General features: G+C 34.1%; 2 protein-coding genes across 5 annotated transcripts in view; one reads left to right on the top strand and one right to left on the bottom strand.

The window, feature by feature from the left end:
* Positions 1 to 1,055, top strand: part of LOC108027958 (plexin-B-like) — a 19,406-nt gene extending 18,351 nt beyond the window's left edge. For both annotated transcript variants that reach the window (XM_050886897.1, XM_044091280.2), the window contains exon 4: positions 68 to 1,055. In XM_050886897.1, coding sequence (XP_050742854.1) covers positions 68 to 175 — 108 coding nt within the window. In that variant the 3' untranslated portion in view covers positions 176 to 1,055. The remainder of the gene's footprint in view (positions 1 to 67) is intronic.
* LOC108031487 (sodium/potassium-transporting ATPase subunit alpha) overlaps positions 1 to 12,152 on the bottom strand; it is an 18,926-nt gene extending 6,774 nt beyond the window's left edge. The window contains exons 1-6 of one of the 3 annotated variants that reach the window (XM_017104979.3): positions 11,937 to 12,150; positions 11,616 to 11,882; positions 6,315 to 8,398; positions 6,083 to 6,257; positions 5,788 to 6,020; positions 5,555 to 5,739 (exon numbers count right to left, since the gene is read on the bottom strand). In XM_017104979.3, the coding sequence (XP_016960468.2) occupies positions 5,619 to 5,739; positions 5,788 to 6,020; positions 6,083 to 6,257; positions 6,315 to 8,398; positions 11,616 to 11,882; positions 11,937 to 12,080 (3,024 nt within the window). In that variant the 5' untranslated portion in view covers positions 12,081 to 12,150 and the 3' untranslated portion in view covers positions 5,555 to 5,618. Of the gene's footprint in view, positions 1 to 5,554; positions 5,740 to 5,787; positions 6,041 to 6,082; positions 6,258 to 6,314; positions 8,399 to 11,615; positions 11,883 to 11,936 lie in introns of those variants that run through there. The other 2 variants (XM_050886885.1, XM_050886886.1) reach the window with 2 other exon arrangements.

Here is a 12,152-nt window from a genome sequence, read left to right as displayed (position 1 = left end):
TAAGCGGGTTTTTATTATCAAGTATTTTATTTTTTGTCTAATGTATTGTCTTTATATGTGATCAAAGATTATGGAAGCACTTGAAAACGATATAAATTGCCGGAAGATGCAACTTTCTCGAAAATTAGAAAGTGTTGGTGTTACACTTGACGGTGACGGAACATCTAATTGCTGACACACGCGTGATTTTTAAGAATTGTCTGGACATTAACTTTCGTTTTTTTTTTAGCAAGAACAATATTAATAACTTGCAACTTGTTAAATCTTAAAAAAAATGTTAAAGATAAAAAATAGATCATATTTGTACAAGAAGCAGACTTTGTAATATAAGAACAAATATCTAATCGCTTTTATAACGAAGAGAAAATACACAACATTTTGACCAAATGCTAAAAATTATTTATTTCCGTAAATACCGTAATGGGAACACAATATGTGCAGCCCTAAATCTGAAAGTCCTGATAACATTTGCGATAGCTTAGTATAAGAATTATTAAAATTAGTATTAGTGTATTTTAAACACAAAAATTATATTTCTAGCTTACTTGTATATTTTTGACATGTGGACAATGTTATGTGGGTAATAGAACTCGTCTTATATCCCCGACAACCTTTTTTCAAAGGATATTTTAAAAATTTCAAAATTGGTGGAAAATATAATCAAAGGGGAAATCATACACGATCCAACCTCCCACTTACTATCTTTTTAAACTGACGCAACATGATCCAAAAAATCGGTAGCACTTAGCACTGAAACGCAAGAAATTATCTGAAAATTTCAAAAGTATTATTTCTTTGTAAGAAGTCCGATAGTAATTAAAAATATAATTTTGGTAAAATGTATATAACAAATTAGAGTTTTTGCGAAAGTGTTGTGCATTTTGCCTTCGTACTAGTAACGTTTGTAAACTTTTTCAGCGAGAATAGAACTGATTAATGTATCTTTATCTTAATTAATTCTTTATGCAAATTAAGATCCTAAATGTTCACAAAATATATGTATTTATATTGTATATAATAAGCTCTTAAAAATATAAAAGAAGTGGAACGATAAACCTCTTTTTAGAATAACTCTGACAAAGATAATATTTATCTTTTGAACATGATATTCTTTTAAGTCAATTACAATTTATTTTAATGGGAAAAATTTTGGCATACCGAAAAAAATATTAAAATAAATACTTTAAAACAAAGTTTTTTATACTTTGCAACTTGTACATAAACTGAGGCCTCATATACTCTGTTTAAAATCTTAAAAGTTGACCAATTTTTCGGGTAAGTTTAAACGTTCTTTATACCCTTACAGAGGGTATAATGATTTCAGTCAGAAGTTTGCAATGCAAAGAAGGAGACGTTTCCGACCCCATAAAGTACATATATTCTTGATCAGCGTCACTGGACGAGTCGATCTAGCCATGCCCGTCTCTTAGTATGTCCGTATGTCCGAGTTGATGTGTTTCAGCAGGTTGCCACGCCCACTTAAACGGCCACAATTCGCGCAAAGATTTAGCGCCTACAGTTTTAATGCTAGAAACAAATATGAAGTGTATAATATATTAGCCTTTCAAATCGGAAGATTCTAACATATAGCAGTCAAAGGATTGGCCAGAGAAATAATGAAATAGAAACAATCCTTAAAAATGTAAAATGGTGTTACTAATGTTTATAGTTTCTACAACTGCAAGGGTATATAAACTTCGTCTTGCAGAAGTTTACTTATTTTCTTGTTTCAAAATATGAAAGCTTTTGAACTACGAGGTATGTTCAAAAAGTAAGGTGACTTTGTATTTTCAAGAGAAACTATTAATTTATTTACCAATATTAATGTCGCCCCCTTCAAAGTAATCTCCCTCAGATACAATACACTTATGCCAACGGTTTTCCAATCCTTAAAGCACTTCCCATAAGCACTTTTCGGTATAGCCTTGAGCTCTTCCAGCGATGCAGTCTTTATCTCTTCAATCGTTGCAAATCTCCGTCCTTTCACAGGTCTCTTTAGTTTTGGGAACAAGAAAAAGTCACATGGGGCCAAATCCGGTGAATATGCTGGCTGAGGCATTATTGTGGTGTTGTTTTTGGCCAAAAAATCTCTCACAAGCAAAGATGAGTGAGCAGGGGCATTATCGTGATGCAAAAGCCATGAATTGTTTTTCCACAATTCTGGACGTTTCTTTCGTATTGTTTCTCGCAAACGGCGCATAACTTCCAGATAATACTGTTTATTGACCGTACGACCATATGGTAAGAACTCCTGATGCACCACGCCATGGTAATCGAAGAATACAGTGATCAAAACTTTGACATTTGATCGAACTTGGCGTGCTTTTTTCGGTCTTGGCTCACCTGGGCTCTTCCATTGTGACGATTGGGCTTTGGTTTCGATATTATAACCATATACCCATGATTCGTCACCAGTTATGACCCTTTTGAGTAAATCTGGGTCGTCGTTGACGTCATCCAACAGCTCTTGAGCGATGCTCATGCGACGGTTCCTTTGGTCAAAATTCAGCAATTTTGGAACAAACTTCGCTGACACACGACTCATGCCCAAAACATTTGAAAAAATGTCATGGCACGAGCCAAGCGATATACCGACATCTTCAGCAACTTCTCTGATAGTGATTCGACGATTTTCCAAAACAATTTTCTTCACTGCTTGAACGTTTTTATCAGTTGTTGACGTGCTTGGGCGTCCAGAGCGAGGCTCGTCATTGGCATCTTCCCGGCCATCTTGGAAGAGTTTGTACCACTTGTAAAATTTTTTTTTACTCAGAACAGTTTCACTGTATGCCACTGTCAACATTTCAAGTGTTTCGGAACACTTATTTTATTTTTTACACATAATTTGATGCAAATCCTTTGATCCATATTTTTCGATAGCAAAAAATCGCTGAGCACGCAAAACAACTTGTTACCTTTACGCCTCTCACAACTAAACAAAAAAGGGGATTCAATTGAAACTTGGTACAGATGTTAGGGAAGAGTGTACCAACATAACAAAACAAAAAAATCGATAATCGAAAATATGTTGCCCGGGAAATTTGAAAAGTCACCTTACTTTTTGAACACACCTTGTACAATGCTCCCACGGAAACGACTACAAGGGTATCGAAATTTCAGCTTGCCGAAGTTATCCTTTCTTGTTCAATTTAAAATCGATCTTAGTTGCTCAAGAACAAAATACAGATTACTCATTGTGTTTTCATCATTAGATTGCCACCACCATTACAGTGACATATTTTGTTTATAAATAAATATTTTAAGACCTTACCTTAAGTTTTACCCTCAAAAAAAAAATGTTCTGTGCAACGGCAAAGTTCGTTTTGTTAAAAGCCTCTTGTCAAAGTTGGAAGAAACGGTAAGAAAAAAAAGCTTTAAGGTCTGCGCACACTGGGGCGGTGCGGTGCAGCGTGCCAACTAACTGTTCTTACAGCGTAGACGACGCAGGGCGTTACCACGTGAATGCTCGAAGAAGCATTCAAGCGGCGTTTGCTGCGCCGATGTGTAGTATTCTCGGAATCTTTACAACAACGAACCGCTAAAAACTACATCATCGTCTGATAAGCTGGACATTTTTAAATTGTAGAACTGTCACAGTAGAATGGAATTGACAATTAGTGTTGCCGATTCTAATAAAGCAAAATAATTAAATTGAATACTTAGAAAAAATAAATCAAAGAAGTCTGTTATGAAATCGAATGTATCGATTACAGTATATTCGCTCCGACGACTTCGCTTCAGTATGCGTTCCCCAAGCGGCGTCGCATCACATCGCCCCACTGAGGTGATGCGACGCGAAGCGACATGAGGAAGGCACATTAAATTGAAATCGTCAGGTCAAAAAATGCAAGCAAACGCAGGTCATTTGGTCTCATTTGGTACTATTTATCAAAATTGTTCAGCTAAACACAGGCATATTGATTTGCAGCGTGCCGAATGCTAAAAATTCAGAAAATATTAATATTTAGTAGTTTATAAATAGAGTTGGACAGACAGTTTTTAATGTTCTGAATTGGTAAATATCGCCGTTGTTGTTGATGAATAACTTTAAAATGTTACTCCTTACAACAATGTATTGTTGAGGCATTTCAAGGGCTATGCACTTAAAAGTTTAACCGAAAAGGCGTTAAAACGGTTTTTGAGAAATAAAAAAAATAAAATTAAAAAAAATTATTCCTTTAATTTTTAAACGGTGGTACTTAGACCAAACATGTTAGGAAAGTGCATGTCTAAGATCACTCGAAATTGAGAATATGTAAGATAAGAAGAGAAGTCAACGGTTTTTTTTTTTTTTAATTATTCTGGACAATGTGCATTGCCTTTCTTAAATATTATTCCGGGTACTCTGAATTTTTTGCCAGTGCTTTCTTAAATTGTACAGCTAAACACAAGCATATTGAATATTTGTTTATGTATTTGTTTAGTCGACGTATAATACATTTTCCTCACACAAGTTAATATTAGAACTTTACCTCGTTCAGCGGTGTTTTTGTTTGATATTAGAAGTTTTTATGTTTAAAATCATATATGATTGATTTGATTCTACTTTCATAAATAAAAAGTATTCAAGTTTCTTATATGGATCATACACCCTAAGCCGTACGGATACGCAAAAATAAGTTTAATGGTCATGCAGTGTTATAGGTTCTAAAATATAGCCACTTATGTTGAAAAAACAATTTAAAAGGGGACTTTTACAACAATGAGTTGCATGTGAAACGTGAGGAAATGTCGATGGGCATTTTGCAAAATATCGGAACAAAACAACTTTTGGTCAAAGTCATAAACGATAGTATTTTGACAAATCATGTAAGGAAACCGAACAAAGTATTTTAAATTATCTTTCTTTCGGTACTCTAAATTAAACTTTTTTGGACAAAATAACAAACTGGCAAATTAACGGTCTGATTACTGACAAACAAAATAAGATGTTCATTTTGAAAAGTCTTCCAACATCTTGTACCTTTTTACAACAATTTTTTGGGCTAAATTACAATTAAAATTACCAATAAAATAATATAAAAAACAAGGGAAAATCAGTACTAAAGGACTTTAAGAAGACTCGCTCGGTTATAGGCGGTCCGTCATACAATTGCGGGTGTCTCAAACCACACATTTTTTGAAAACACAAGTGTCTCAGGAAAACAGTCTCAAAAATAGAGCAAACAAAGATGATCTGTGTTTGAGCGGGACACATTGAAACAAATACAACTGTTAGAGTGTCAATCAATTCCAATTTTCAAAGAGTCCTAAGATAACTGATTTTAATCTGACATCTAAAAAAGGGGACACTTTGGAAGCTCTGATTTTCATTATTATTAAACACTAACAGAATTAATATTTATTGAATACTTACGTTTTAGAAAAAAAATCGCTTAATATGATTAAATTTTTCATCACCTTTACCAACTCTGAGTTTTTTTTTGTCAAAGAAAATTAAAACATTAACATTTTTCACTTCTGCACTTATCCCAAAAACGAACAAATTTAAAGAGAACTCGTCTACAAAAAGTTGGCGAATAGTTAAAGATAAATAGTTGTTGCTTCGGGCGAATTGATTTTAGAAAAAGCAAGCGACAGAAATTTATTGGTATATTTAGAGTGGTAAAACACATAAATTAATAATATGTTTCTTGCTCCACCCAACCACCTGGATTCTTTCTTATGAGAAACCGACGACCTTCATCAAAAAAAAAAATTAATAAGCCGAAAGGGAATGCGTATATCCACCAAATAAATCTGAAATAACATTTGTTAAAAACTATTTAAGCTGGTATTATTACATACTTTATGGAATACATTCTTAATGTTTTTTCAAATACTGGTACATAGCAAAGCAGGCATGCAATGATAATTTCAAGAACCAAGGCGAAGTTTAGTACATGATTGCCCATACCTTGTTGCAGTATTGAGTTTCGACGAGTTTTACATATTAAAAGGTCAAAAACTTGTGTTACTACTATAGACACAAAAAAGCCGGTGCCAGCAGTATACTCAAGAACTTTACGTTCTCTATAGGTCTAGAAACAAAATAATAATACTAAAAAATATATATTATGTAGTAAGAACACAAAAATGTTACCCATTCTTGCCCGTATCCATCTGCAAGATCTTCAACTTCTTTCGCGTCCCATGCTCCTCGAATTCCAACCAGTCTAGAAGGGGGAAAACCATGCTCAGCCATTATTGCAAAAAATGTAAAGTAACATGCGACCGTTTGTATTATCCCAATTTGCAAGTAAGCCATTAGAATTAACCTAATAATGTATTTTATTTTAACGCAATTATTTTTAATAAGTTTATAAAATTCCTACTTTTTATTTACTAATCGGTCTTCAAAGGGATCTCTTGGCATACGAGACATTATGTCTGATTCCGCTTTTTCATAAGCCAGGGATATTGCAGGGAGCATATCAGTGCCAATATCGATGCACAGAATCGCTATTGTGCCTAGAGCTAAAGGTATATCAAACATAACAAAACATAAGAACGGCATTATTTCCGGAAGATTGGATGTCAAAGTATAAGCGATTGATTTTTTTAAGTTGTCGAATATAATCCGTCCTTCTTCAATACCCACAACTATTGATGCAAAGTTATCATCCAGCAAAATCATGTCCGCTGCCTGCTTAGAAACATCAGATCCAGAAATGCCCATTGCAACACCAATATCAGCTCGCTTTAAAGCCGGCGAATCATTAACACCATCACCAGTAACGGCAACAATTTCACCACGTCTTTGACAAGCCTCTACGATTATTAACTTTTGTTGTGGTGAAGTTCGCGCAAAAACAATTTCATTGTGATAGTAAATAACAGCATCTAATTCTTCCCCTTTCATCTCACGAAGTTCACCACCATGCACCACAATAGCAGTAGCTTGTCGGGGATCAACCTCATTTACATGAACGCCAAGTTGTTTGGCAATATCCTCAGCAGTCGGCTTTGTAATAATACCAACACTACGGGCTATAGCTTTAGCTGTAATAGGATGATCACCAGTCACCATAATTACACGTACACCAGCTGAACGGCATTTAGCTACCGCGTCTGGAACTGCCGCACGAGGTGGGTCTATTAAGGATATTAATCCTAAAAAACGAAGATTTTCTAATGGAAAATTTGGAGGTTCTGTGCTAAACTCGTAAGAAATTGGATATTGAGACATGGAAAGTTTAAGGTCTGCGAATCCTAAAACCCTTTCACCCATACCGCCCATCTCCAAATAAGCCTCTTCGAATTCCGTTCTTAATGTAGGGGTGAGTTCTACAGACTCCCCCTGAATTATTATCATATCACAACGATCCAAAATCCTTTCTGGGGCTCCTTTCATTTCAACTATAAAATATCCATCGCTTGAATTAAATTCGTGAACGGAAACTTGATACTTTTCTGTTGAATTAAATGGAATTTCGGTCAGTTTTATATGCTTTTGGCGAACTGCTCCAACACCTTCCAAAATCGTCTCGGCAAATTTTAAAAGGGCTGCCTCAGAAGCGTTTCCATTCACATCTTTTTTAAAAACTGGTGTGTCTTCTTGTCCACCCTTGAACTCGGCAGAGTTGCAAAGGGCAGCACACATAACAAGAGCATTAAACGATTTATCCTCAATTTTAAAATGTGATCCCCGGAAGGACTCGGTAGTATCAGATTCCGTTATAGTGCGATCATACCACAAATGGGCAACTGTCATTCGATTTTGAGTTAAAGTTCCTGTTTTGTCAGAACAGATTGTTGATGTCGACCCTAAAGTCTCAACGGCCTCTAAATTCTTAACCAAACAATTTTTTGAAGCCATACGTTTGGCAGTAAGTGTTAAACATACAGTTACAGTTACAAGTAAACCTTCAGGAACATTTGCAACTATAATGCCAATGAGAAACACAACTGCGTCAATAAAACCATAACCTAGCATTAAGCTAATTCCAAAAAAAGATAGTCCAAGTATAACTGCAAAGATTGTAATAAAACGAATAAATAGTTGTATTTCCCTTGAAATAGGCGACTGTGCGTCGTCTAGACCTGCGGCTAAGTTGGCAATTCGTCCCATGACTGTATTATCTCCCGTAGCAATGACAACGCCACGGCAAGTACCTTCAAGCACATTAGTTGAAAAAAATGCCAAATTTCTTGTTTCGAGTGGGTTTTCATGTGTGAATTCTGCAGATCTGACTTGAGGCTCTGATTCCCCAGTTAGAGAAGAATTATCCACTTTTAAGCCATGGGCCTCTAATATTCGTATGTCAGCTGGAACTCGATCTCCAAATTTTACTTCCACAATATCTCCTTTTACTATTTCATCTGAGGTAACAGTGCTTATTTCGCCTTCTCGTATAACAGTAGCGTACTGTGGAACGAGGTTCTTAAATGAATCCATTATAGATGAGGATTTATGAACCTATGGAGTAAAATATAAAATATTTATTTGTGTTTTAAAGGTGTCAATATAACATTTGCAAGTTAAATGTCCAGAACAAGCGTTCTAAAATTTAATATTAAGACTATTTAATATCGAAAATGACCCAAAAAGGATGAAGTAGTCCCTGTTAAAATTTGACCCCTAGATCGTACATCAATAAGTCAATAGAATTTTAAATGGATTATTTTTTTTTAGGGTTTCAGTCATCAGAGTTTGCAACGCGGTGAAGGAGACGTTCGGAACCCATAAAGTATATATATTCTTGATGAGCATAACTCTACAAGCCTGTCTATCCTTGTACGCCTTTTTGTTCGTTTCTAAAATAAAGTAGACTTAACCTTTTTAAAGCTTAAGGAAACTTCCTAAAATTCGTATTTTTATTGTAGGTACTATATAAGTTGAGACGAGCCGGATCGGAAACATGTACTTTATTGAAAGAAACTATACCTTCGTTGTTTTTCGACATGGAAATATTATTCTTTTGTTATTTTCGAATTCGAACGATCGCATTGTGTCGCGTTAAACCTATTGAATTATTATATGTTTAAGTTTATAACTATCGTGTAATCCTTTTATCAAACAAAAACATTAAACAAACATCGCACTTACAGCATAAAAAAGTTCTAATATCAACTTTTGTGACGAAAATGTATTATAAGATCTATTAAATAAATAGAATTTCTTAATTTTGTTATTTCTGAACTAGTACATGTAGACACTTTTGTTGAATTAAAATTAAATAAGAAAGGAAGTTAACTTCGGCAAACCGAAGTTTGTATACCCTTGCAGTTATAAGAAATAATCAACTTTAGTAACACCATGTGCAATTTTGTAAACAATTTTTTTTACATTTATATGTTATAGTAATCCGATTTTTATTAAATTGAATTCGAAATTCTTAAAAATATAAAAAATTATATTCCCAATATTATAAGTTAATATGTCAAAAAGCTCCAAAGCTCTAATTTTTATACCCTTGCAGAGGGTATAATAATTTCAGTCAGAAGTTTGCAACGCATTGAAGGAGACGTTTCCGACCCCATAAAGTATATGTATTCATGATCAGCGTCACAAGACGAGTCGATCTAGCCATGTCCGTCCGTTTCTACGCAAACTAGTCTCTCAGTTTTCTCGGAACCAGCCGGATCGGACAACTATATCTTATAGCTCCCATAGGAACTATCGGGAAAAAAATTTTAAAAAATTATATCTTTCGTGTTTTTTAGCATATTCCTTTCTAAGCTTGGATATTAATTCTAAATTTTGATTAAAATTTTATCAAAATCGGACGACTATATCATATAGCTCCCATAGGAACAATCGGAAAATTAGTAGTAAAATAATATTGAAAAATTATATCTTCGGTGTTTGTTAACATATAACCTCCTACGCTTGGAAATAACATTTTTTATTGGGTTCTGAATTTCGAATAAAATTTTATCAAGATCGGATGACTATATCATATGGTTGCCATAGGAACGATCGGAAAATTAGTCGGAAAACATGAAATGAATATTATATCTTTGGTGTTTTTATCATATAACTTTATTAGCTGAAAAATAACATTTTATAATTAATTCTGAATTTTGAATTAAATTTTATTAAAATCGGACGACTATATCATATAGCTGTCATAGGAATAATTGTATAAATGATGGGAAATAATATGAAACAAATTATAGCTTTGGTGCTTTTTAACATATTATCTTATAATATTGGGAATATAAATTTTTATACTTTTAAGAATTTCGAACTCAATTTAATAAAATTATTGATTATTTTTTATAACTGCAAGGGTATACAAACTTGCCGAAGTTAACTTCATTTCTTGTTCAATATTTTTTTACCACCAATTTTCCGATCGTTCCTATGACAGCTTTATGATAAAGTCGTCCGATTTTGATAAAATTTAATTCGAAATTCAGAACTGATTTGAAAATGTTATTTCCAAGCTTAGAAGGTTATATGTTACAAAACACCGAAGATATAATTTTCTCATATTATTTTACCCCTAATTTTCCGATTGTTACTATGGCAGCTATATGATATAGTCCGATTTTGACAAAATTTAATTCGAAATTCAGAACTGAAAAATGTTATTTCCTAGCTTAGAAGATTATATGTTAAAAATACCGAAGATATTTTTGGTTTTTCCCCGATAGTTCCTATGGGAGCTATAAGATTTAGTTGTCCGATCCGGCTGGTTCCGACTTATATACAACCTGCAATAGAAAGAAGACTTTTGGGAAAGTTTCAGCCCGATACCTTTAAAACTGAGAGACTAGTTTGCGTAGAAACGAACGGACAGACGGACATGGCTAGATCGACTCGTCTTGTGACGCTGATCAAGAATATATATACTTAATGGGGTCGGGAACGTTTCCTTCACTGCGTTGCAAACTTCTGACTGAAATCATTATATCCTCTGCAAGGGTATAAAAATAAGGAATATTGACTACACCGAACGCTTTGTCAGATACCTATTACACAGCGTAAGGGAGTAAAAGGAAAATGGAAATATATATGCAGCAAAGTGATATCTTGCGCAACGCAAATTTGTTTCAGCAGGGCCCACTCTAACGACAACCATTTCTGCAACACTTTAGCGCCTACATCTTTTATGCAAGAATAATATGGCGACTTATATGTATTTGTCTCGTCTATACCTATCGTTTAAGCAAAAAAATTTGTCCCCGCCCACTCTAACGCCCAGAAATCCCCCAAAAATCTTGACTTTTACTCCCTCAAGCTGGGTAACCGGTATCTGATAGTCTAGGCATTCGACAGTAGCGATCTTCCTTGTTCATTATGTTGCTTGGTAGACGGTGACACTAGCTCACAGATATTATACCAATCTTATATTTTGTAACTGCCTTCTCAAAAGTGATATCATTTGCGAGGGAGTGGTTAGCGTTTTTTGGGTCATCCGTAGATATTAACGAAAATAATAAAATTCAGTTAAAATTTTCTTCTAAATAAAGCAGAGGGTACAGTTTTTATCGGGCGGCATAATTATTTGGTTATTGACTTTAAATTAAATAATGTGTAACTTATGCCTAAAAATAGTTCAGCATGGACCTTAAAATTATTATCTTGACAAATTAAATGTATATTTTTTCTTTGCTGGTTTGCAAAATTTTGAGTTAAATAATATTAAAATAAGTTTAATGTAGTAGTAACAAAAAAACAAACATACCTGAAAATAAGTAAATAATCCAGTGACTACCACCAAGACGGCCAGCGCTATGCCGAGATAGAGATTGTCATCAGGTGGTTCATGCTGCGTTTGTAATTGAATAAGATATCCAGTAAAGCAAAGAAAAGATCCTGTCCAAAGTAGTATAGCAAATCCGCCAAACATTGTCTTGAGAAAAACGATCCATTTAGGCGTTGGTGGTTGTGGCGATAGTATATTAGGTCCATTTACCTCCAATCTTAATTTGGCTTCCGAGTACGACAAGCCCTATTAAAAAATGTTACCGAAATAATACACTTGGTTATAATTCATTTTGGCTACCATGTTCCGATCAGTTTTTAAACGCTCCAATAGTTCATCCACAGATATTTTATGATTATCAGTTTCTACATCTTTCTTAAAAGACTGAATATCCTTCTTATTTCTTTTCCCAGTTCCTTTTTTGCCTTTTTTTTTTAATGACATTTTCCTTAAGTATTATTTAAATAGTATCCAACTTTTGATGTTTGATTTAAGAAGCTATGTTCTATTGATATA

This window comes from Drosophila biarmipes, chromosome 4, assembly GCF_025231255.1.
Source record: "Drosophila biarmipes strain raj3 chromosome 4, RU_DBia_V1.1, whole genome shotgun sequence".
Taxonomy (NCBI): Eukaryota; Metazoa; Arthropoda; class Insecta; order Diptera; family Drosophilidae; genus Drosophila; species Drosophila biarmipes.
Note: the sequence above shows the minus strand (reverse complement) of the source record. Positions and strands in the feature narration are given on the sequence as shown.